Source organism: Corvus hawaiiensis, chromosome Z (genome assembly GCF_020740725.1).
Source record: "Corvus hawaiiensis isolate bCorHaw1 chromosome Z, bCorHaw1.pri.cur, whole genome shotgun sequence".
Taxonomy (NCBI): domain Eukaryota; kingdom Metazoa; phylum Chordata; class Aves; order Passeriformes; family Corvidae; genus Corvus; species Corvus hawaiiensis.
This window is the reverse complement of record NC_063255.1, coordinates 61,421,441-61,448,034: the sequence shown is the minus strand read 5'-3', so window position 1 is coordinate 61,448,034 and position 26,594 is coordinate 61,421,441. Positions and strand designations below refer to the sequence as shown.

The 26,594-nt window shown below is 42.1% G+C and overlaps 1 protein-coding gene across 3 annotated transcripts in view; it reads right to left on the bottom strand.

Annotated features, from left to right (window-relative positions):
• TTC39B (tetratricopeptide repeat domain 39B) overlaps positions 1–18,132 on the bottom strand; it is a 76,267-nt gene extending 58,135 nt beyond the window's left edge. Inside the window, exon 1 of one of the 3 annotated variants that reach the window (XM_048291226.1) lies at positions 17,975–18,132. In XM_048291226.1, the coding sequence (XP_048147183.1) occupies positions 17,975–18,028 (54 nt within the window). In that variant the 5' untranslated portion in view covers positions 18,029–18,132. Of the gene's footprint in view, positions 1–6,620; positions 6,669–17,974 lie in introns of those variants that run through there. The other 2 variants (XM_048291225.1, XM_048291227.1) reach the window with 2 other exon arrangements.
• Positions 18,133–26,594: the final 8,462 nt, after the last annotated feature.

Sequence of the window (26,594 nt, the reverse complement as noted above, 5' to 3'; positions counted from 1 at the left end):
TTCCACATTCAAGACATGGTTGGAGGTCATGCTTTAACAAAAAAAAAAAAAAAAAAAAAAAACAACAAAGTAAAACCAAACCACAAAACCAAAACAAGACACCAAATACCACAACCCCAGAAACACACCCACACACCAAGAAGAAACCAGGAATTGGTAAGGTAAAGCTCACTTTTGCTAGAAGTTAGGTTAACTAAAGAGCTGATGAACAATTAGAAATTAAAACAAATTTCAGTGTCATTTAGCTCAAAAATTAGATGTCAGTAACCACAAGAACAAAGGTTTCTCCATTACAGTCTGGAAAGCAGTGGCCTTTTCATGCTGCTGGTCCCCCAAACATTTCCAGAAGATACAAGAAAATTGAGTCTTAAAAAAAAAAAATCTACCCTCCATTTTTTACAGAGAACAGAAATTTGCAATGAAAACAACTGCAATAATTAAGAGCAGCTAATTGACATGTTATAGAAAGTGGACAATTCCTACTCTGCCTTCAGCTGCAGGCAAGCCAGACAATCCTTAGACAGCCATACTGTATAAACCAGGGCAGGACCAAGAACAAACCTCAAACGAAGGAACTGCAGTCAGATGTCGTCGGTCAGGCTGGTTGCGTACCACAGGCAGCCTCAACATTAAGGTTTTTCTGAATATACTTGTAAAGATGGGGCACAAGGCAGTCACACTTTAATAAACTGACATCAGTCTCACTTACTCTGAACAACTGGATGATCTTCTACTGTTTTAAACACCTCTCCCTCATGACTGAAAAGTGGAAATCAGCAGATTCAGTTACACACTCACCAAGGAAAGAAAGCATCATGACTACTTTACTTTAATTGACATACAAATGGCTGCTGTCAACAATTATCCACGTTCAGATTCATATCCAGAATGCTGCACATAAAAGCAGAATACAGTTTCAGTTAAAGTTCGCTAAACACCAACACAGCTCTCCTTACTGTTTACAGTGGCACCTTCTTGCCATTTGACCTGCAGTTGCTTCTGCACAGAAAGCACTTCTAAGAGGCAGAAGAATAGGGTAGTAGCATAGAACTTCACTGCTGCAGTAAAGCTTTGATCTTCCTAGTTGATCATCTTTCCTGTCTGTCTCACACAAACCTGCTCGGTCATCCCCAAGACCAAGGGAGTGTCATGTAGTTTCTATTTGTTTGAAAGTGGTACTAGAAAAAAACAAACCAAAATGCAACAGAACAAACAAATGACATACTCAACCAAGAGTACAACATTCAGTATCTTTGTACCAAAGTGCACTCCTCATTGAAAATCTCTACAAATATTGCATATATCTCTATTCTGGTCAGCTTCATTAGACAAAACTGATTGCCTAGCAATCCTAAACTGAAAGGCAAGTACAGACAGATACCTTGTCTGGATACATCTTCCTATTGTAAGAAGAGAGACTTGAGAAGAACGTGAAGGCAACTAAAGAGCCTGAGAAGATAGAGAGGATACATAAGCATTCACCTCAAATCAGATCACTAAGTTTGTGTTTCCTAGCCATAGGAAAGATTATTCAATCAAATTAACTCTTCTTGTAGCAGGCAAGCCTCTAAGTGTTGCAAGAGCTTTGTGCCAATATCATTAGTTTTCATAAAAACTTGTACCATCATTCACTCATTTCACTGAAATTGCAAAAAACCACACTGAAATCAAAGAGCATTTTAGGATGCTATTTATTATGTCCATAAACTTAGCAAGATCTCTGCTACATCTTTCTAGTCCTAATAATTCTAACACCATAACCAGCAAGTACTAGGTACATCTGTATTTTCCAGGACACTGGACATAAACATGGATGAGATATCACGGCTGAAAGACCAATCTGATAAAGACTTTCCTACTTTTAGCCACATGGCTTAACAATAAAACTTTAGTAAACTTCTGCCAGCTTCCAATTAAGACTATTCAGTTATTATTATCATTCAGTAAAAGACGTAGACACAATAGAATTTCAGAGACAGGAACAGAGGGTACTGTCAGACACTAACTGAAGGTAAAGCAGCAGAAACAGAGCAAGTGCTTACTCTCTTAACTTGCTTGTAAGCAGTCAAGGCATGAGCAACTTGAAAGTCACTAGCCACACTGCAACTCAAACCAAAAACCTTGGTCTTTCCCATTCTGGCAAGGTTAATATTTCCCAGCCAGTGACTTACCATCTATTTGAGTTCATAACTGGCTATCTTCTATCAAGTTTAACTTTCCATGAGTGGGTAACACAGAAACTTCAGCTCAGTTTAGTCAATGGATCACTAGACAGTCTGCTGATAACAAAATGTTATCACTTCAAGAGATAGGATGTCAGTAGATAAGAAGCCAAGGTACTTTTTGCCCTCACTTGAGTCAACACAACCTACCAAATAAAGTAAAAGCTACATAAACAGGAAAGAAAAACGCAGTTGAAATACCCATTTAACAAACACCAGAAAACACAGCTCTTCTTGGAGCTGGAGTATCTTGCTTCCTGTCTCATAAGGGTAGGTCTATTTAGCAGTCCCATCTAACCTTCCCACCTTCATTTCCATATTTCAGTGTTTGTGATGTGACTGATGAGGCAGAACCTGACAGTTTTTAGTTACACATATCCAACTTATATCAGGATGGATCAAACACAAAGATATAGTGAAAGTCAAGCTACAGTTAAAAATTAAGAGACAGTTTTGAATCAACATAAGAAATAGACACAGTGGAGTCTACCTCCCAGTAAAGTAAAATATAGATAGCCAAGAGGACGAGTGCATTGTGTTGTCCTGGACTTTACTAAGCAATTTCATATAAAGATGCTTGATACTTACTGCTTCCAGTAAGTATCTAAAGCTACCCGGAAAAACCCTAACTATGGTTCACCATGCACTTAATATAGACCTATCCACACAAAAGCCAATTACAGCTTCTTTAGAGGGATATTTTGACAGTGTTCCAGAACGCTTATCAACTACAATGGAATCAACAACCCTAAGTAAGTCTCATTAAAGATATACTACCATGCAACTGGTGATATTAATACTTTCCAGAGATGATGCCAAACTGGGGAACAGAATAGGTTTACCACATATTAAAAACGATTTCCCTATGATTAATAATGGCCAGCTTTGCCTATAACTAATAAAAAAAGATTAAACGGGCATTAAAATGAGCATCTTGGGTTTTAACCTTCCCCTGTCTTCCTCAGGTTAAATATCCTCTTGACTATACAACTGGTTACTCATTTGTAAATAATGTGTCAGCAGTTGCTGCATATTTAGCACCACAAGGTTACAGTTAAAAGCAATTTAAATGGTTTTTCTTAACTGTTTCATTTTCTGTAAAAGAAGATCTTGCTTCAGTAACAGTAATTCCAACAACCCTATTTTTGATAAAATTATTCTTACTTCAGAACATCAAAGCCTCTATATTTTCTGATCCATTAGCAGTACTAACTGCAGTAAGAGAAGAGACCTTTAGAAGTCAACATTATCTAGACTTAAAAGTGGTTGTAATACAGGATTAAAGCAATGACTTTTGTCCAGAGCACAGCTTGTTGTCTCTGTGCAAGACCAGCTTTCATCTCTTCTGGAAAACACTTTATTTATTTTCATTAACAGAAGAGTATTGTCTCAAGGTTGTGGTAACTTAACTTCATTACTAGTCTAAAATTACCTAATTATTAACTGATTTATGTATGTGTTCTAGAGAGTTTGTTCTTTCCACCAGAAAAAAAAAGCCAGACAAACACCTAACACAGAAATACAGCGTCACATTCAGACCAAGTGTCACATTAAATTACACTAAGCAGAATCAGATCTTGACTTAACCAGCCATTAAGCTAAAGTGTTAGTTCTTCCTGGGCTCTTTACAAGTGAACACAAAAAGAACACATTCTCATTTAAAGTTACAATAATTCTTACCAAGAAAAAAACCCAGAAAAACCTTACAAGTAACACAAAAAATTCATTAACAAAGTAACAGCCTATTAATGCCCCCTAAATTTTGGTAATGTGTCAAGTGTTCATGAAAGTCTACAGCTTTCCTTCTTCAGTCAAAACCCCCCAATGGTATTTCTTCAGGCATTGCGGGACAGCTGCATGATCCAGAGAGACACGGAACAGACTACACTGGTGCACTGAAAGCAGCCTGTTTCCCCGTCAGAAGTTGTAACATTTAACATACATTGACAGTTGTAGTTCCACCCCCCGGCATGCACATCCCCCATACAACTTACTGACCTCTTGGGGAATCTATAGCCTTTGAAAGTTCTAGCTGGAATGTAATAACAAGGACAGGATAAATGCACAGTTGTTACCAGATTTGTCACTCCTTCTACCCAAAGGGTCAGTTTACCACAAATGTAAGTTTACAGTATGTCAGTGCGTCTAGGCAACCATTCATGCGCACATGCTCCCTCCTCCTCCTCCTGAGTACTCATGGGCAGTCAGAGTTCCTCTACAGCAAGCCACACCACAGGAAGTGTCTCTGGCTCTCGTGAGTCACACTGTGCCAAAGGAAATCCCGCATCACCACATGACAGTCCAATCCAAAGCACTGAACCTCCCTGTGCACGCTTCTTCCTTCCGCCAGCACCCAGAGACACAGAACATAAAATAGCCAAACATGTTACAAGAGGCGTAGAGAATGGCTTTTAAATTATGGAAGGAGAAGTATCAGAAAATTTTTCCAGGCTGCCAGGAAACTATTTATGTCATAGCTGATCTCTGCCTACCGCTGGTATCTTTATCCATTTTCACTACAGCCCACAGTCATTATATTCTAGAAAGTTTTTATCAATTTGTAGAAGCTGTTGCAAAAGTCTGAAATTTCACACGGATTTTTTAATTACTTCTTCAGACCACGCCAACACTTACCAAAGGGTGAGTATTTTTTAATGTTAGAAAGATACCACTTAGGCCAAATTCTGCAACTATTAAAATCTAAGTTCAGCAGCTACCAGACCTCATCTACATAAACTGAAGAGACCAAGTGCTATGGTATGATCTACAAAGATACAAACCACAAAACTAATACAGAGTTTAGCCTCTCAGCATAGAACTGCTTTATCTCCTCTACAGCAAAGATCAGACCCAAAACAAAGAAAACTGACTAGAGACAAAACTTTCAGTCAAGGACAAGAGGAGCATGTTTCAGAGACAACTGCAAAGGCAAGCTCTACATCCTTGGTTGCCATCACAAGATGTAACCTCAGCTTCCCCTTCCTGCACTCCACCTGCCCTCCTAACACCAGAGTACTTCCACAAACATCAAACACAAAGCAACATGTTATGCGAGTTTAAAAAATAAAAAAGAAACTAAGCCAAAATATTAACCACACTGGATGTCAGCTCTTTCAAGGATGTCAGGTGACTTCCTTTCTCTACTCCACTGGAAGGAGACACACACACAGAAACACTGACAGGAATACAAGGCAACTGTACAAATGCCATTAGCCAAGATAAACTGCTTTTTGTCAAGAAACTAGCTAACACAGGACCACAAACTACGTCCCATGTTGCAACTCGAACTACTCAGAGAAAGCACATAAGCCACTTCTACTAAGCAATCTCTAGTCTTTTTCCCCATGATCCTTTTTTTACAATACCTTCAGTTGTGCTCAGGCACAGCTACCTGTGATGACACACACGTAAGCTGAACATCCTGTCTGATTCAGCACGAAACTCCCAATGCAAGGCATCATGAACACAGAGTTGTACAGTCTATCCAGTAAGTACTTGCTTACTTTCCATTAGAGACATGAACATCCTCCTCTTCACTCACACACATTACTATTTAAAATTACAAGCACACTTTTTCACTGTTCCAGTGTAAAAACTCACAACAAGCACTAACTGAGAAAGCAGTTAGGAGTTAGTTCCATGGTGGAACTCCAAACTGCAGAAGAGAATAAATACAGAGCACAATTTCCCGGAAGACCCTCCTACCTGGGACCTGATTTGTGACACTGGCATGACCCTATATTTCTGTTTCCAGTTCACAAAAAAGAACAAAGCCAGGAAAACCTGCATTTAGTTTGCACTTCTACTCCAAACATATAACTCAATATATGCAGCAGCTAAAAATCCCACCGTTCAAGTAAGTAAAATGGACTTCTAAACAGCCTACCATTTTTTTTTTTTTACTTGGGTCTTAAGACTCCTTTGGTGTCACTTGCTGAGAAATATGCTCACTGTGAAGCTTAACTATACAACTTCAGCCATCCCTTCAATTCGGCATGACTTGAAATTACATAGTTCACACTAATCAGAAAATACAGCACTTTGGCAAAGCATCAACCCAAGTCTGCCATCTTCTAAAAGTGAATGGCCATGAGCTACCCCATCCTTTCCAGAGCTATAACCATATATGGCTCTTTAATCCAAATTACATTAAAAGACAGACACTGAGCCACTACTGACTGTCTCTTTCCCAAGGTTATGAGGACACTTTGCTTAAGCTCAGTAGACCACACCTTAACAGAGCCAGCTACTTCAGTGGTGTCAAGTAGGACTATACAGGACAATATGTTTAACTGGATTTCGCAGAGCTGCACACATTTTTCCTGCTCAGATTCTCGATCTGGACACAGGATAGATTTAAATATTCTTTAGCACCATGCTGAAACCACCAAATCTTACCTTAAAATTCCTCTTCTGGTCCAAACCACACACTTAAATTTAGGTAGACTGCTTTGTCTCCAAAGTTTAGTTACTAAGCTTTTCACACTTCCCTTGACAAGAAACACAATAATTAACATTTTAAGATTATATCTTTATCATCTATTAACAATAATACAATATTTAGATTTAAATGGCTCAAACACCACTGTTCTCCCTCAATGCAGTTAACAGCATTACTTTTCAAAATACTTTTCTTACTGGGAAGAGACAAAAAAGCTGTACCTCAGGAAGTACTCAGTTATGCTACAGTTTATCAAAAAAGTCAAAAAGCACTCAAGCTTCACATCCCACATTATATATGGCTTTTCTCAAAGTCATTATTTTAAATTGGTTTTGCAACAAATTACCGTTTCCCCAAATTAAAGTGGGAGGGGTTTGCAGAAAATGTGGAATACTTCAGTTTTTGCAGGTTTCTTCAGCTCCTTCTAGCCAGCTGAGCTAGAACAACCTCGAAGATCTGTGTAAGATGCCTCCTCTGCTGGTTTTGGCTAGAGTAGAGTTAATTTTCTTCATGGTGGCTGGTATAGAGCTGTGGTTTGGATTTGTGCTGAACACAAGATAATACAGAGATGTTTTTGTTATTGCTGAGCAGGGCTTACACACAGCCAAGGCCTTTTCTGCTCTTCATATTCCAGTCTGGGGAGGAAGCTGGGAGTGCATGGGAGCTTGGGAAGAGACACAGCAGGGGAAGGAAATTCAAACTGACCAGACGGGTATTCCAGACGATACGGCATCATGCTCAACATGTAAACTGGGGGAGAAGAAGAAGAAAGCAGGGAAATGTATGGAGTGACAGCATTTGTCTTCCCAAGTCACTGTCACCTGTGATGGAGCCCTGCTGTCCTGGAGATGGCTGAACACCTGCCTGCCCATGGGAAGCAGTGAATTAATTCCTTGTTTTGCCTAGCTTGTGTGCACAGATTTTGCTTTCCCTATTAAACTGCCTTTATCTCAATCCACTAGTTCTCTACCTTTTACCCTTCTGATTCCCTCCCCAGTCCCACTGGTGGGGGAGTGAACGAGCAGCTGCATGGTCTGTTGGCTGGGCTTAAACCATGATAAACCTAAAAATAGGTGGATTTACCAAATCCACAACTGGTAATTCTACTTCTCCACCATATTTCCAGTGGCAAGCTCAGGTTTTGCCACAGGACCATAGAGTAGCCATTTAACCATAAATTACTATACATACTAAAGGGAAAAAAAGAAGAAAAAAATATTAAGTATTTTCCAGCCCTGGAAACTTAGTAAGTTTGCAGAAAAGGAAAAAAAAAATACAAAAAATTAAAAAAACATGGCACAGACATGAAGTTACTAAGTTACCTAGCTGCTTCACTGGATTTGGTAACAACGGTCCTAAGAGAGAGAACCCAGATAAAACATCTTCATCCTCATCCATTATTTATTGGTGACAATAAAAGTGAGTGTGATGTACTCTATAATCACTATAATCACACTTCGCACAACTAAAGCTAACAGAAATATTTCTTCTTTCCTCTGGGCACCCACTACAAGTTACAGACAAGTATTCCTACTCACCTACTCAACACTACACTTTTTAGAAGAACCAGTACTGCCAAGAGGTGCTGGACACACAAATTACTATCTTCAGAAACAGGTTTTCCACAAACCTCCTCTCTGTTTGGATGACAGACTGTCCTCATACACCCCCCAGTAAGAGGATTTCTGCAGAACAAGAGTGTGTGTGAGGTTAACTTCTGGGGATGACAAGAAATCAAAGCAGTGCTGCACACCCAAACACTGGCTTGCAAAAGTTTATATACCACTCTATTGCAAAGTGAATGCATAAGAGAAGTGGAGTAAAAACATGATACACTCTCTGCATCATAACCAAAAATACAGTTGCTACTAGGATTAGATTATCTTGCTTTAGTATGTGGTAACAGCATTACCTCTTTACTCCAGAATAAGATGACAGGCCAGTCTTCACTCACTTGATAAGAAAACTTTACCGTTACCACTTGGTGTTTGGGCATAAGTCCACAGGTCTGTGATATTTACTTACTGTTGACTTAGCAGAAACCTTTTTTTGAACCTGAGAGGGCTTAGAAAAGCAGAAAGAATTTTTAGCTCTCACACACAAATTCTCACATTTCTGACTATTTAAGCAGACGCTTGACCAACTGTGGCACACAGATCTTGGCCACGACCAGGCTTTTATCAGAACACACATCAACAGCAGTGTGTATCCAACTCTCAGACTGCTTCTCAAGACTTTAGCTGCACAGTTTTGCTCCCTTTTCAAAATGAGTGCAGCGATCCATCATTTATGTTCCCTCTAATATAATACTGTTTCTATTGATCCAGAAGAAACAGCATGTTTAAAATTACTGCCCACATAGGTGTGCTGGGCCATATTCCTGCCAGCCTGACACATGCAACTGTGATCTTATCTCCGCCTCCTGTGCTGGTGCCACACAGGAAAAGAAAGCCATACTAGCTGCAATAGCAAGGAAAGTTTCAAATAAGTCCTTATGGTTAGGCAAGCTATAGGAGATTTACTTAAGACAGGAGGCATAAGATCAGACATGCCTATCACCTAGTCCTACGTTGAGTCATCCTGGTCCATGCTGCTAAGTAACACATAGTCTGCCAAGAAGCAACTAAGTTCCTTTTCTATTTCAACACACAAACGGGCCCAACAAGAACCTTTATCCAAACCAAGGCATCAACTTCTAGCAGTTTCAACAAGCTCATCCAGTCTAAAGGTTTTTCCAAGCATATTGGTGCCAATATGTCCGCAAAAGAAGAACAAATATTTGCAGAATCAAACGTGTTTCCACAAATTCATAACACTCACATAAATTGACTGGAACTACAAGAAACAATCCATTCCCCTTTAAGCTTATATATGAAACAGAACTGTCTTTCTAGAGCTGTGGATGGCTCAACTCCAGCAGTGCTCAAGGCTAGGATGGACATGGCCTTGAGCAACCTGCTCTAGTGGGAGGTGTCCCTGCCCTGGGAGGGGGAGTTGGGTCTAGATTATCCTTCATGTCCCTTCCAATCCCTTAACATTCTGTGATTCCACAGTGGCTGGAAGCTTTTGGCTACCATTACCAAGACAACTGTACAATTTACAGCTGTAATGACAGTAACTTCCACTGCTCCAAGAAAAGGCTACATTAAAAGATATTGGATGCTTCTTCCCACAGTAGAATAGAAGCAGTTCAATATACAAAGAATACCCAAAACCTTAAGAAAAAAAGCTAACTCTCCCTTTTGGTTATACCATTTTCCATTCATATACAAGTATCACCACCTCATACCCCTCCTCAAAAAAAAAACCAAACAAAAACCAAACCAAACCTCAGAAAAGAGAAGTAAAAGCAAATTTACTTCCTTTTTCAAATTCACTTCATAGATGTATAGCTTTCCCAGTTTACATCAGCTCTGCCTCCCTAAGAGGCACATGGTGCTTCCTACAGTGACCCCACCTTTTCCCATATCTTCTGCACCTTTTATCTCTTGCTCTGAGAAGAAACAGCTCACAGGTTAATAATAGTGAATATTAAATGAGAAAATTTAATTGGAACACTCCATACTCCTTTTTCCCTCCAGAAAATCAATAAAGGCTTGGTTTTTTTACGTACCCAGCTTTCAAATCTGGTCATAGTCAACCAAGGAACTCAAATGCACGACTCTAGGAAGCCAAATAAGAAATAGAAAACACAAAAAATAAAAGTAAGCCATCTCAGAACAACATAGGTAGTATAAAATTGGAGTACATGTCCTTACTTTGAAGAGTAGTCACAAGGAAGGACAGTACCTTTCAACAGGTACACCTGTAAGTAAAGCAAAGTTTTATTTGAACTTAAGAACCTCAGAATACTGGAAAGGGAGACAGCAACCTAATTTTATTCAATAAGAAAGAAATTACTAGTCATGTTTAGTTTTCCACTTGTGCTGCTGAAATAGAATGGTCCTCATGTTAGATGCAAATGTGCTCTGACAGTAGGAAAGACCAACATAGAACCAGGAAAAACAGATGAGCCATGTGCCAAAGCAGAACACTCTGGAAAAAGCAAACAAGAGGAGTACAAATTTTACATTCTTCAGTTGAGCAAAGTCTACTTCTCAAAGAAATAAAACCATACAAGTCAGATGAGGATGTTTAAAAAAAAAAAATTATCCCTCAAGAGAGAAAGCATCCCCAGTACTGCTTCCCAACTCTGTATTTCCAACACATTCTTCAGTTCTTAAGGTGAAAAAGGCACCACAGTAGCTCGCTTTCAGTTTCTCAAAGTCTCTGTGGAAATGCAGCTACCACTGTCTCTCCCTACTGAGACTCTTCTTCCAGGCTGAAATTACCACACGAAACTTGTGAAGAATCCTCAGCATAAACATGAGAGAGGAAATACCCAGTGCTGCACAGTTCTACAATTTATTCTAAAAGCGCATTATTATACTAAGCTACTGATGTAAAGAAGCATACCACTAGCAAGTTCTTTCATCGTAAATGCAGCAGCTGCTGCAGCAGTGGATTAAACCCTTGAGTACTTAAACCAAGTACTAACTGGGTTTTGAATTAAAGACGATGCTGCTTTCATTTGAAATTAGCTCTGAAGATCAACTGTCCAGGCTGGTAAAGCCAGGCTATACAGCGCTTATCCCTGCTTGGGCAGTTCAAGAGAGTACAACATGCATCGTAAGACCTTTATTACCTCTATTTTCCTTAATAGCTTAGTTTAGAGGTGAGGCACAGATTAGCTGAATTGGCCAAGCTGTCCTTAATAAAAGCCTGTCACGGCCTGTACCCACAACTAAGCCAGCAGCTAAATACATGCAGATGGTCTCTCACCCCACCACACTTCACATCCCCCACCCCACCCCTCTGGCAGGGCTGTGTTTCAACTCCAGGGCAGTCAGTTTCAGGTGCATCTGACACCTCTCCAAGTGAAAGCAAACTGTGGCCTACACTCTGCTGCCAAACGGATTGAGAAAAACACAATAGTGTCAATTGTGGCACCACTTGGCTGCCTTTGATTCCGGCTGTTATTGAAGTTCCAGCATGTCCAGTACAGCAGGACTCAGAGGTGATGTGACTTCATTCAGGCCACAACAGTTTACTGTCAGCCTTCATTCTCCATAGGAGTTCCACACTGGCCAAATGGGGCTGTTAAAGCATAAGCAGGTCCTTCTGAGCACTCCTGGGCTCTGGAGTTGACCAATCAGCTTCTGGGCGAGAATCATGGTGTCTCTGCTGGGGCTAGGAGAGACACCAAAAGCCCACTGGTACCCTGTTGGGCCCCTGAAATGTACTCTCCTGAGGTACTCATCCTGTGCCAAGGATGCACAGGGCTTCTGGGGCCATCACAGTGCTTTTGCCACTCATTCCCAGTTAGGCTCACTTCAGCCTCCAACACAGACAGCTATTGAGATGACCTTGTCACTTGAGAAGTACAAATAGGTTCTGTTCCTTTATAGCTTGCCTATGCACTGGTGTCTGCTAGAGCCTTATACACCCTGTGGGTCTGACATGCTAGGCCATCCGATCTACAGAGTCCAATAAAAATGGTTGTCCCTCTCCTCCACCTGGCTGGAGCAGAGCCCCTCCACTCCTGGTCACTGGACTGTCCACTTACTTCATATAAAGAAAACAGGATTAGAATTTCTTTCCATAGAATTAGGAATAAGATAAGACCTTCCACTCTGGTGAACTGTCCACTGGAGACAGAAGGAGCAACTTTCCTGGTAAAAAAACCATTTGGGATTGTTTTTCCCTACAACTCAGGTACCAATTCCTCTAGGGTTTAAGACAGGTTTTCTATCCCACTTTCTCATGTCTGCTCTGTGATCCCTCAGATAAAAACAGAGAGCAACCCACTGGGTCTACCCTCTACATCCTCTCTCTTGAGCAGAACACTTACTGTTAATAGCAGAGATACTGGACCATACAGATGGAGAGTAGGATCTATCTTCTTTTTGTTGCTGTAACTTCTGGAACAGTTTTTCCCATTTTTCAAGCAGTTTTTCCACAGCAAAGTCCATAGTGACTCAGTACTGCCAGAACGGGCAAGCCACTCTGCCACCATCACTGCCTCTTTGTCCCCCCAGCTACCCAGCCTTGTCTCATTACCACCAATAAACTGGCACACAACGATGGTGCATGGTGCACTCTACACAAATTACCACCACCATGGATCATGCACACTGGATTTCACCTGGATCTGTGGGTAACTGCACATTGTTTTCATCATAATAAATGATCTCTAGCATGGCTAATTCCCTCAGGTACTGGACATGGTGGTCCACTTGCCTGGGTGACATATAACATCTTCCTTGAAGAGATACCTTTCCTTCATACTTGACAGGAGTCACCTCCAGAGGCTGATGACTTGTGTCATTTTCCTAATTGCCTTGTTAATGCCCCCTTCTGCAGAAAGCAATCCCAGCTGCTTCCCTACCCTAAAATTCCAGGCTACTAGCCCTGTTATTGCAGCACCAGAGCAGGCAGATAACAATGTGCTCATCTGGATGATGGCTGAAGTCACTTCACATATCCCACGGCTCACTCAGGGACAGGTACTGAATTGTTCTCTCTTTTCTGTCTTTTTATTCTGCTCTTGGGATAGCCCTGCTTCACCCAACTTTACTATGAGCTGACTTCTGTGTCCATTTCTTCTTGTTTATACAAGTGACTGATACCTGTAAGGGTTGTTTCAGCTGCAATGCCTGCCACTGGAGTTGGAGCCTGTCACCCTCTTGCCAGATTTAAAGACCTTCTCTTCCCTCCGAAGGTACTCAGTAGGACTTTCCCCTCATTAAGCCATATTGGCTCTGTCCAATACCTGCACTGTCCTTTGGGTGTTTTTCAGAAATTCCCAGAATACTGTTCTCCACACTTACCGGTCACTGAAGTAAGACTGAGAGGCCTGTAGTTTCCAGGATCACCTTTGTAGTCCCTTCTCTTGGGAAAAATGTTAGCCAGGTTGCAATCAACCTCTCCAAATTCCCAAGACCATTTAAAAATCACTGAAAGAGATCTTGCAATGAATGACATCAGCCAGCTCTTTTGAGTACTCTTGGCTGAATCCCACCAGGCCCCACAGACTTTTAGGGATCCACCTGGGAGTTTTTCATTGTCATAGCCATGCTCCTCCAGCTCAGGGTGCTGGGACATGCTTAGTCCATTTTCAGTGTTGACAAGAGAGGCAAAGAAAGCATTAACATCTCAGCCTTGTCTATGTCCCTGTTTGTGAGGTGACCATCCTCATCCTGTAATAGGCCAATGTTATTTTTGCACTGCCTTTTGCTACTGATATATCAAAGTAAAAACCTTTTTTTTTTTATTCTTCTGACAGTCACGGCCATCTTTTAACTCCAGCTGAGCTTTGGCTGCACAAAATTTCTCCTTACAGTGGGGAGCATCTCTGCATTCCTCCCATGTTACTAACACAATGCTTTTAAAATTTTATTCTAACGTGTTCTAGTCAGGTTTGTTATTATCTGAACTTATCATACCTATCGGGCACCAGAAGAAGACTGTCATGTTTTAACACCAGTCAGCAACCAAGTATCACACAGCCACTCATTTGCTCTCCCCTCTTGCCAGTGAGACAGGAATGAGACTGGGGGAAAAGGTAAAATCCATGAGTAGAGATAAAGACAGTTTAATAGTGAAATAAAGTAAAATAAATAATAATAATAGTATAGAAAGGGGTAAAGAGGAATAAAACCCAAGAGAAAGAAGTGATGCACAATACAATTTCTCACTGCCTGCTGACTGATACCCAGACTGTCCCCAAGCAGTGACTGGCCCCTTCCAGCCAACTCCCCCCAGTTTATATACTGGGCATGATGTTCAAGGGTATGGAACACACCTTTGGCCAGTTCAAGCCACCTGTCCTGGCCATGCTCCCTCACAGCTTCTCCTGCAACTGGTTGCTGGCAGCACATGAGACACTGAGAAAGTTCCTGTTTTAGGGTAAGCACTACTTAGCAACAACTGGAAATCACTGTTATTCAAAGGATTCTCACACTAAATCCAGAACACAGCACAGCACCAATTAACTCTATCCCAGCCAAGGTCAGGACAAAGCCCTAGAGCTGACCACACCAAGGGTACCAAATCACCTTCACATCTGTGTATAATCTTTAGTCTGGCTCCCTTTGGCCAAGCAAGGAATTCTTTTAGCATCTAGATGCTTCTTGATCATAAAAGTTTATGATCATAAAGGTCTATTCTGTCTAGCCACAACCCTCAGATGCACAAGGACCCCGGCTGGGTTTGTGGGTTAATTTTTTTTAATTGATAGGGAATCCCCAAGTAACCAAGTAAGCTGGCTTTAAGACTTTGAAAAACCAGGGCAGCAAAGAGTGAACTTAATGGGAAGCAGATCTGGCCCGCTATTTTAAGTAATCTTTAGACAGGTGGGGGGGGAGGGGGGTGGGGTGAGAAGAGGGTGGATGGGGAGAAGAATTAAAGTTTTGCTTGAAGACTCTCCAGTGGCTAGGAATGCTTTGCCCTTAACGTTTACTATATCTGTCCTAGATTTCCAATCCATTCCAAAGGAATACCGGTATTAATTCTTTTACAGGGTGAGTTCAGTGTCATATAGTGGTTTAAGTGTCGACGGTATATCATGTTTGAGTTCACAACTGGCCACACCATAGGTGGATACTTTGCACACAGCAATCAGGAAACTGCCTCCTAGTAGAGAATGATCACACTTCAACACCAGGGAAGTAACAGTGAACTCAGGAAAATCGTGAGTTTAACAACCATTTATTTTCCCAGATGGCATACCCGTAACACTGTCTCATTTATACAGCCTCTTAGGTCTCTGGTTCCTCTTGGTGGGTTTCTTTTCCTTTAAATAAAAAACACCAATGGACTAACACACTTGCGTTAGTTGAGTTAAAAAAAATCACAAGATTTATTTACACTTCATACCATTCCCACTCCTGTTCCCACTGGAAAGGCACAGCTGCAGGACAATGAGACATAAATCAGGAAAAAAAAAAAAAAAAAAGATAAACATGGTATCTGGCACTTCCTTGAGCTGCAAGAAGCATAAGGAAAAGCATAAATTTTTTTCAGGGACAGCTGGAGTTGGGGAAAGGGACAGCTACCTGGTACCTTATGCTTGGACTTTAGAAGAAGGGTTCTTCTTTGTATCCATCCTGTTAAGTAGGAAACAACTTCAACATTTAGCCTAACATATTCCTCTTCAAAGCTTCAGGGGTGAAGAAGCATTCACAAGTCCCTGCAAAGCAAAATTCTATGCTAAAAGCTATGTTCATATAGTACTAAGCATGTGCACTTAAATCAGGAAGCAGAGCTCCCATCTGCCATATTCTAAGTAAACAGTATTATTTAGATGCACGTAGCTCATAAAAAAAAGGCTTATAGTAGTGTTCTGCTACCTTTGTTTCTCAGCATCATAGACACTGCAAACACCAAAAAAAGCTAAGACGCTTAAAAACAATTACCACATGCATGAAATCACAACAAGCTTATCAGTAAAGAGACTACAGTGAACCTGTAGGCAAAGACAGTGTACAGTGGTCTAGATAACTTCTGTTACAAAAGCAGTGACCATCTCCAAGATCAAGACAATCATCTGCCCTCTCCTCCTGAACTCTGGAATCTGATCAGGAAAAATTGAAGTACTTTCTCCATTACCACTACAGGTCTGTTTCAGACTCCAAAGAATCAAGCACTAAGCAAACCAAGCACAAGCAAAGAGCATGACGTCTTTTAGGCTTATACAGAGAAAACTACACTTTTTGCAAAGTATTGCTCAAATAACGCCTCTTTCATGTGCTTTTATGCCCACCTTTCAATTTTTTTTCTTGCCAGCTTATTTTCCTCTAAAAAGCATTAACACTTAACACCAAACTCAATGAAGTATATTCTTTCCTCCTGTTCACACAGAACAGCTGGGCTACAACAAAGTTGCTGAATACCTGTTATATCAAGTCTGAATTCTGACTGTTTGCTTACTGAGAGCTGCGAGAGCTAGTTAGCAACTTTTTTTTCCCTACTCTGGAAAAAAATCTCGGCTTCACAGAGATGACTCTATGATTTTGCAGTGATTCACTCTAGTACACAATGAGATTCAAGCATTTCACATCCTCTTCACTGCTGCCACATATAACCTTAGGAAATAGAAACTTTCACAGCATGTTCTGAAATACAGGCTAACATATATTCCCGTCTTCTAACCAAGAACAAGAACAAGCTAGTTCCACTGAACTACACAGCATAGCAAGTCCTACGTAGACATTAGTCACTTGCCCTGTTGTACAGAACACTGCCACACCTTAGACATCGGGCACTGAATAAAACCCAGCCTATTACGTACTCATTCATAAATTGTCTTCAGCAAAATCTGGGCAGCTGAAGAAGCTGCTGGATGCACGCAACACTAAAATCGTTCATTCTAGACTGTGCAGTCCAAAATCAAGTCAATATTCCCACACACGCATGCCAGGACTGCGATCTACTGCGTTTTAAAGCACGCTCCAGTTAAAACTGCTTCAGTTTAGCAGTACCATTCCCAAAAGCTCATCTAGGACAATTATTTACAACCACCAGCTTCCCAGAGGTGTTGTCAAGGAACCCTGCTACTGTGTTCTCCTAGACTGACAAGACAACAAAGAAAATCTTCAAGTTCAAGCGATCGTTTTAAGGGATTTCTGCCTGGGCTGTTTCAAGGACCTTTTATAAAACAAGGGCGAAATTACAAACGCAGCTTGTATCAACAACAGCTCTGTCCGACTGCATTTCCCAGACCGAGAAACTGCCCACGGAAGACCCCACGCCCATGGGGCCCTCTCGGACACCCCGGCAGCGAGGCCTCGGCCGCGGTGCAGAGCCGGGGGTCGCCGCTGCCCGCACACCTGTCCCTCGCCCCCGAGCGCGGGTTCGCGCCTGCCCGCCCGCCCGCCGCCGGGAGGGACGCACACCGGAGCGGCGCCACGGCACACTGGCACGGAGAGCGCAGGAGCTGGGGTTAAAGAAAAATTAAAAAAAAAAAAAAAATTAAAAAGAAAAAATAAAAGCAAAAGAGGGGTCGCGGGATGCGGGAAGGGGCTGCCCGCGGCCCCACCACCGGCACAACTTTCCCCAACTCCAGGCGGCGACTCGCCCCAGCGGCAGCCGGGCCTGCCCCTGTCCTGTCCGGCCGCCCGCCCATCAGCCTCCACCGCGGAGCAGGTGGGCGACAGGGACGGCCACTGCAGCGGAGCCCTCGCCCGCATCTCCCCCGCCGCCGCCGCGCCGGCGGGGACGGCCGCTCGCTGCCCGCACGCCCGGAGCCCCTCGGCAGTCGCCCTCCGTTTACCTCCTCGCCGCCGCCGCCGCCGCTCTCCTCCGTGCCGTTTCCTACGCTCGCCATGTTCCCTCTCCGCTGCCCGCCGCGAAAGATCTCTGCGGCCGCCGCGTCCCGTCCACCGCTCACAACCCAGCGGCGGTGCCGCCCCCCGCCCTTCCCGGCCGCCCCCGCTCGACCCGGCCTAGTCCAGCCCGGCCCCGCTGCTCCCCCCGGTCCGTGTGGGGCCGCACCCTCCGCCTCCTCCTCCCGCCCCGGCCACCCCGCGCCTCCGGCGGCCGCGCCCCCTCGTTTGCATGGCAGGACCAGGACCCGCCCCCGCCGGTCGCGCCCCGCTGGCCCTTGGCGTCCGCCCCCGCCGCACCGCCCGCGCTGCCTCTCGGCCGGGGCGGCACGGGATGTCCCGGAGCCACCGGGCCCGGGGGCGGTCGGAGGGTGCGTCTGGACGGGTCGGAGCAAGCGGAGCGTCGTCCCAAACTGGTGCCGAGGCCCCCGTCCTTCCTCCATCCTGCAACCCCATCTCCAGCAACGCTGCGGCTTCGCGCCACCGTGATGGGCTTCACTGGCCGAGTTGCCGCAAAGATTCTCGCCGGCGTTCCCGCGGTGTCCTTCCAGTCCCCGAGTTTCGTGAGCGGCAGCCCGGTTCAGCACACCTGAACCAGCGCAGCCGGACTGGTGTTCTGTGCCGGGCGGCAGCAGCCTCCGCCGGGGTCTGCCGCGCCGCCCGGCCAGCTGCTCCCGGGCAGGGCAGGGCGGGCTGTGCTCGTGTCTGGAGGGGCCTCGGGTAGCACTGCGTGCACACCCTGCAACTCCGATGTTGTCAGTCAGCTACAGGTATTCCATATCTGATGTCCGCGAGAAACGTCGGCTCCCAGTGGCCAGGCTCTGTGGAAGAATGGTTTCATCACCGTGCTGGCTAACTTGCAAAGGAAGTTCACAGAGCAGCCAGTTCTCTGAGAACTCTTAAGAGTCCCCCACCCTGTCTTATCCTGTGTTTAGTTCACAGTATCATAATGCTGTTTGCTCAAAATCTACCAATTTCCACTTTTTCATATTCTGCCAGCTGAGGTCAATGCCTACTAAAAGACAGGTAGCATGATGCCCACTTCCTACTGGTTAGTTCTCTGTCACAGCCCTTGTTAAAATATACATAGATTTATGATAGTCTGACTTATTAGAACCAGAGAGAGATTAAGAGAGAAAGAATTGAACAGATTCAGCTAACCAGGAGGTAGATACAGTCTAAGAGCTTTTTGCAAGACTTGGGAACACAGTCTAGATAGACACCAGGTCCTTCAGTCTAAAAAGAGGCAGAAGTACAGGCTTTCAAGGTAGACTAACAACTGAAGTGTCCTTACTAATCTTACGTAGACTGCTCTGCTATATCTGCTATTTTTACCCAGCTCAGCTAAGTAAAAAGGGGAGGGCAACCTAACATAAATACGTTCTTCTTTCCTGCAAAATTCAGTTAGGGTAGCACAGACACACTGTTTTCCCTTACTCATGTTGCACTTCAATGAGTTTCTTCACTGGCAACTTTTTGGAAGATACTCCAGTGATATTAATACTTTTCCAGGATTGAACTGAAGCACTTGAAATATACCAATCGTGCAAAAGCAGCAGACAGGCTCATACATGCTTTTTATTTGACTCACAGCACAGTCATGTCTGCCCACGTTAGCTCCACCTGAAACCATTTTTTATGATGCTGTTCTCAAGAATTATTCTGCAAGTTATCATTCTCTTTTGAAGACATGATTCCCTTTCTGTTTTTCAAATCCAAAGGCAGTCCCTTTGAAGTATCCTTTAGCTTAGAGCAGCATTCTAACTCCATTTCACACCTAGTTTTTAACCACTATTATTATTTAATGGAATACTGTGGAATATGTAGTATATGAGTAGGATAACTAATACATAAGGTCTCAATGAGAACTAATTATGTCATTCTGTAGAAGCCACACATCTAAGCAGTTATGCACTAGCAACGGAGAATAAAAACTTAGCACGATACCTTAAGTTCTTGTAGAAACTGTTAATGGTCTATAGCACCAGCACTTCCAAAGTTAGGCTGGGGAAATCACATTAATGTGCAGAGTTTCTAGTCATGGGTAGTTACTCTATGTGTGGAAGACATAGCTCCGTGAGTCAGAGGTTCAGTTAATGTACTCAGCAAGCTCAAGATCAAGAACTAGTTCATCACCATTTTGGCAAAATTAGCTCTTGATAGGTTTCATTTATATTATTGTATTCTTTCTTCCCCACCAAGTCCTTCAGTTTATTTATACTCTTGGGCAGATTTAGGGCTATATATATCAATGGCCTTTCTCCAGTCAGAACAAAGATGTGTACTAAAATAACCATGGAAGAGATAACTACATCAAATTGTGTCTGATTGAGGTAGCTAAGGCATGAAAATTGCTGCTGAAGTCTGAATACAAGCCCTGTGAATGGCAGAGCCATTACTGAGTTTTCTTGGTCTTTTACAAGCTTCCACAGTGCATGCTTTTACTACAGTCTTTGTAATAATAGTCAAAAAGGACATCTCAAAGCCACACCTCAGCTGGCTTTAATCAAGTTTAATAATTTATCCCCTTTTCACTTGAAATGTAAGCATTAAAAAAAACCCTTGTGAATTCCTACTACGGTTTTCCATTTGTAAAAAAATAACCAAAACCAAACCCACCACTTCTGAAGGAATATGAAAAGGAAGTAATAGGTCTTAATCCTCTGAGAAGCCTGCAGCAGTTCTCAGCCAGCTCTATCCATTTGACTGTAGGTGTCTTGCAGCAAGAATTAGGATGTTTATGAGCTGATTACTAATCTTTCAAAGATCATTCAGGGACCATTCCTGTGCATGTGTTGAAAAGATTTTGCTGTGATCTGACAGAGGAGGCACAACCTTGAGAGTCTGTTCTCCTCTGTCAGGTATAGCTGGATAAAGTTCCCACACCGGAAAAGCCTGCCTACATTTTCGCCATCTTCACAGCCATCACTTGCATGCTTCTGTGTGTTAACACTATTTGGATATTTTATAACTTTTCTAGTGTATCCTTTCACAGTGTAACTATTCGCTGTGAATTCTCCTCATTTTAAGAATTCATGGGACAATTTGGAAAAAGAAGTATCTTTCTTTTTTTTGTTTTTTTTTGAACTTCAGCAGTTAAATACAGATCTTACTGAAGAGTCCTATTCTGCCCCTCATGATCAGATAATAGAGAAGAATAAAATCCAGCTCAGTATAAACACTTGGTACTGATACGGTTTTCTTGAGGACTAGAAAATAATCCTTGAATTTAGGCTCTCTGTAAAAGAAGCCTTGGAAATTGCCCTAGCAGTCTGACAGCTACTTTCTAGTGGAGTTACTCTGTTTTAGGCTTAAACAGCAGAACTGTAAATAACACTCACTAACCAATTAGCAGATTCCCTGATGGAGGTAGGGCAAGTGAGCAGGACAGAAACCAACTCCCGCCTAGTTCCAGAAGTACTGTTTCATAAACTACCTATTAGAACAGTGAACGCTGTGTGCAGTACAAACTGTATGTGACTCTACCCACAAAACTACCCTGTGAAATATTTTTTGAGAGAGTCAGAATCACCATATTTGAGGAATACCTTTCAAGATCAAGAGAACGGAATCTCCTACTGCTGCATTGAGTGAGAAGCTGGCTAAAAAAAAAAAATTAAAAAAAGCAAACCACAGAGACATATTTTTGAAGCAACTTGTCAGAGATACTAAGTCATAAAAAAAATTAAGAAAACCAAGATGTAACAGCCAAGAGCAAAAAATTGCTGATGGTGTATTTCCCTTTGGACTATAACTGCCATGCCATAACCTCTAGGCAATCGGGGTTTTTTAAACCAGCACTTATTTTGCCAACTGAGGTGAAGCAACACCTCTTCTTGATGGTAACCAACTGTATGAAAATATTATTTCTTTCCAGAAGCTGAGCTAGACTGTGACACAAACAGTATTTCAGCCATTACTATAGCAACAGAAGTAATCCCTTTAGAATTAAAACCCATGAGAGTGCATTGCTGCATGTATGTAGTGGTATGAGGAGGCTAAGGTAGATTCTAAGATAAATTCAATTCCTGCACGCACACACACACACACACACACACACACATGGTCATTTGCCACTACCGATCCTGCAACAAGTCTCAGGTTTTACCCTAGACCCCAGGAAGAATATTAACTCTCAGTCCCAGCACCCATTTTCCCACATCCAACTGAAAGGAGAGTGTAGCAAGACACAAAGCAGCCCACCTAGCTAAGTAAATGCAACAATTAAAGGCACTAGAATAAGGCAAGTCAGTATGCTCAAAACACATGCTCTGGCCTTGGGTCCCAACAAAACACCAAAAGGGCTGAACTAAGGAACTGAATCAACACACCAACATACAGTTTTTACAAAAGATGTGAAAGAAAGTTGGTTTTCCAAGACACCTTCTGGCATGCGTGGAGGCAGTACTACAGCCTAGAGTACTCATGTTCTGTAGACTACAGATATGGACATCAAGTAAAGCTTAAAGTACTGGGTTGTTACACTTAAGAGTGAAAATGTTCTACCCTCAGTAAGCAGGCATTCTTTTAGAGAGCCAGAGTGGTTTCAAACTCCCAGATCTTGTTTCCATATTTAAGAGTGGTGGCCATCTTGAAGTAAAGCCTCTTCCTTTCATCAGACAGACATTTGCCTTTACTCACCAGACTAGCATGAAGCAAGTATTGCAGGGAGAGAAGGACATACAAAACCCTGAGACTGGGAGAGAGTGATCAGGCATTTCAGCACAAACAGGACTTTGAACAAGATACATAAGAAAGCCTCCTCTGCTCAGGGAAGCCCTGCCTCTGTCACAAAGCCAGGGGAAGGACAGCAATGAACTTTAGACATGGTAGAGAGATTTACCTCAGTTACCATGTGACTTGTTTCTGTATACCTGAGCCAGGTTGTATACGTGATCCTTGATGAAAGCAGAATGCAATTAACTCACACAGATTTCAGGCAGCCTCTAGTTCTTTTACCAATGTATCTACACAGACATTGTTTGCATAACAGTTTCTAGCAACATTTCTACAGGTGCCACCTCCACCTCTAGCTTATGGACTATATTTGGATTATTTTCTATACACCCTTATAAGCTTCCTAAGGGAGAACCATCAAAGATGCCCCTAAGAAAGACTACTTAAATTTTCTAGCCCTAGAAACAGACATATCCCCCAACACTTACATACCACATTTTTCTTGCTCCAGATGAAGTCAAGCTGTTCTTAGGCTGACACCATTTTAATGCACAACTTTTCACAACAGTGTAAGTCACAGAATACCTGATCCACCCTCTGCTGAATGTACAGCCAGGCTCAAGGTTAGCGCAGGTTGCACACAACACACGCCTTAAGAACAGCTAATACACCACGTAAGTACAGACCTCCAAGCAAAATCTGAGAGTACTCAGAGTACTCAGGCTCAACAGGATGATACATGAGGAAATCGGTAAGCCATGCAGAGTGAAGAACACCAATAAACGAAAAACAAACAAAAAAGCCCTAAAAACAAAACACCAAAGCATTCTTTTAGAAGGCTTAAAAATCACTCTGTTTTCTCTGATTTTAGACAACTAAGCCAAAGATCTACCTGGCAGTTCACTACTTTTCAAAGCGTGGGTATGCATCCCATCACCTACACTCCTATCTTTACAGGTCAACATTCTCTCTTCTCAAAATTCATATCCCATTCCACCCCACTCCCACTCTATGACATTCCATTCTATTTCATTCTATTCCATTCCAGCACATTCCCTTCCCCCCCCCCCCAAAAGAAAAACGAAAAGTTCCCTTTGTTTTTGTAAGTTTTTGTATGTTTTCTGTTTATCCCCCCTTCTGCTCATTTATCCAACCAAAAGCATTTTCTAGCAGGAGCTTCAGAGGTTTCCCACATAACTCCTTGCATCAGGCCAGATGATTAACCTTTTCCTGTCCTACACCTGATGGAAGGTATTTATCTGATCTCTTGGCAGTTTCCTCTCCTCTCCTCTCCTCTCCTCTCCTCTCCTCTCCTCTCCTCTCCTCTCCTCTCCTCTCCTCTCCTCTCCTCTCCTCTCCTCTCCTCTCCTCTCCTCTCCTCTCCTCTCCTCTCCTCTCCTCTCCTCTCCAGTTCTCTGCTATTTCAGTAAGATATTCTCTGTACTTCTCCCAGTCTTATCTCTAAGCCTCTTCCTGTTCATGATCACATTTCATTTCATTGGAAGCATTTTGATATTCTTTTTCCCATCCTCTTGTCAAAGTGCATTTTCACACAATTATAGATTAATAGAGGTCAGAAATGACCTCTGCGACTGTTCTCATCCAGCTGTCCTTTTATTAAGATATAAAAAGACACACTGAATTATGGTATTTGTTTAGAAAATAGAATACATTCATGTGCCATCACTAGCCCTGACACTAGCATGATGCTTGATGTTTGTATGCCATACTGTAAATGATAGAACACCTCTTCCTGCAGAATGTCCTGCTAAATAAGCCCTTAAGGATGTGCCTGCATTGCTGCACCAGGGTTAATTTTTAATTGGCTCTTTTTTCCCTTTGAAACTTTTGATTCTATTTACAATCTAAACTGTGTTTTGTCATTTGATACTTTTATTAGTTTCAAGAAATGGAACAGCTTTCCTGTAAATCCTGTAATAACTGGAGCCAGTGGAATCTTTGAAATTATATTACTTATGTAGCTGACTCCTTTCCATGTGTTTTTTCATCACATACTATACTATTTGAAAAGCAAAGGAAAAAGCTGTAACTGCACCTTACAGAAATGTTCTTTGCCTTAATAACAAAAGTTTTCCAATATATGCTTGCCAGAAAATACGTCGCATCTTTTGTCTATTCATTTTGCTTTTCTTTCATTGCTCCAAAAACAACATGTTCAGGATTGAACCAGCTGAACAGATGGTTGCTATGTGTCCAAGTCATCAGGGAATGAAAATGCCTGAAAGCAACCCCTTCCTCCCCCCCACCAAAATAAAATCTCTGACACCAAACCCAAAATGTCACATACACAAATCAATGTTCTTTTTCCTACAAAGAAAAAGGATCCTCATTCAGAGAGCATAATTGCTAAATTGTATCCAAAGGCCTTCCCTTCACACTGTTGGAAAATACACTTACTGATTTATTTATTTACATACTTGTACTTTAACTCTTCTTAACTGATGCATTATCCATGTTATAGATGCTTTTTCCAAAAAACACAGACCTACAAAACAGACACAATTCCTTCCTCTTGTCATGTAGGCTGCAGCGTTTGGAAGCTCCTAGTATAATGCTAGGTCTGGTCCCTCTTCAGCAAAGAGATTTTGCTGCAGATTGGTTAGGAACTATCTCTGTGCTTTGCAGCTAAATGCATACATTTAGCTGAGAACAGCCTAATGTGTCTCATCTCAGAATATAAACCTTGTTCTGTACATCATGACATTTGGCTAGTATATTAATAAGACCTCCTGAAGGTTAAATATAACTGTTCTGGCTTCAAAATTCCACATTAGCCAATGGAGAGAAAGACATCTTACAAATAATGTGAAGTGCTGTATTCTCTTACTAATATTTATTAGAGTGAACAGTATCCCTTAGTAATTTAAATACAAGTATTTCAGGTTTCAAGTACTTTGTTTCTTGAATTTACTGTAAATTTTAACTGTATCCATGATTTAATTAGTTCATTCAAACCACCTGTTATTTAAAAAGTCCTAAAAATGCAAGACTTGTGTAACAGATTTCTTTAAAATGTTTTTATTTACTTTATTAGTTAGAATTTAATAAATAGATTTAGAGTATGAACAGTTATAGATAAATCCAAGCTTGCCTTGTCCATATTTTACGTTTTTTGTATCTGATGTGGTTCTAATCAAGAGCCCAGTGGGCACGTTAGTGTGATGCTGTGCCCAAACTAGTATGCTTCCATGCCACTCCGGTGTGCAGTTCCAGCTTTCCTCCATTAGGGCTGAAAATATGCATTCTATATCAAAATGTTAACATAGTACTTTGTGGGAGCTCATTTGTCCAGTGATTTGGCAGACTATCTGAAAGAACTGGGAAGTGAAGATAAATACTTCACAAAGGGATCTGAGGATAAGTGGATTTGTGAAGGACTATGCAGAAAAAGCAAGCATCTGGTGAATTTACAGTCTTTTTGTAGCTAATTTTGGGCTTCCAGGACAAATGAGCTAATACATCTTGTAGTAAGCTCTCCTGTAGCTATGCTCTTTGTGAAAATATTTGGTTTAGCCATGTGCTGACTAGAGGCCACATGCAGACCCTGATAGGAAAATCCGTGTGTTATGGGTATGCATTTACTTTGATTTTAGAAACCGTGAAACCATTAGGAATTCTCTTGGATGGATGGAATTCTTACGGATGCTTCTGTCTGCAATGAAGATAAATTCTCTCAAGTAATTCTGGCTTGATTAATGTCCTCAGCTTGTGTGGCACAAGTCCAGAACACGTCAAAACATTGAATAAAGGGTAGATATTTCCCAAATGAGCATTTTGTTTACTGGCAACATATAGTCTAAAGAAAATTTTCTGTTCATGCATCAGCAAAATACCAAATGTTGAAGAGCATGTATTCAGAGATTAATAAAC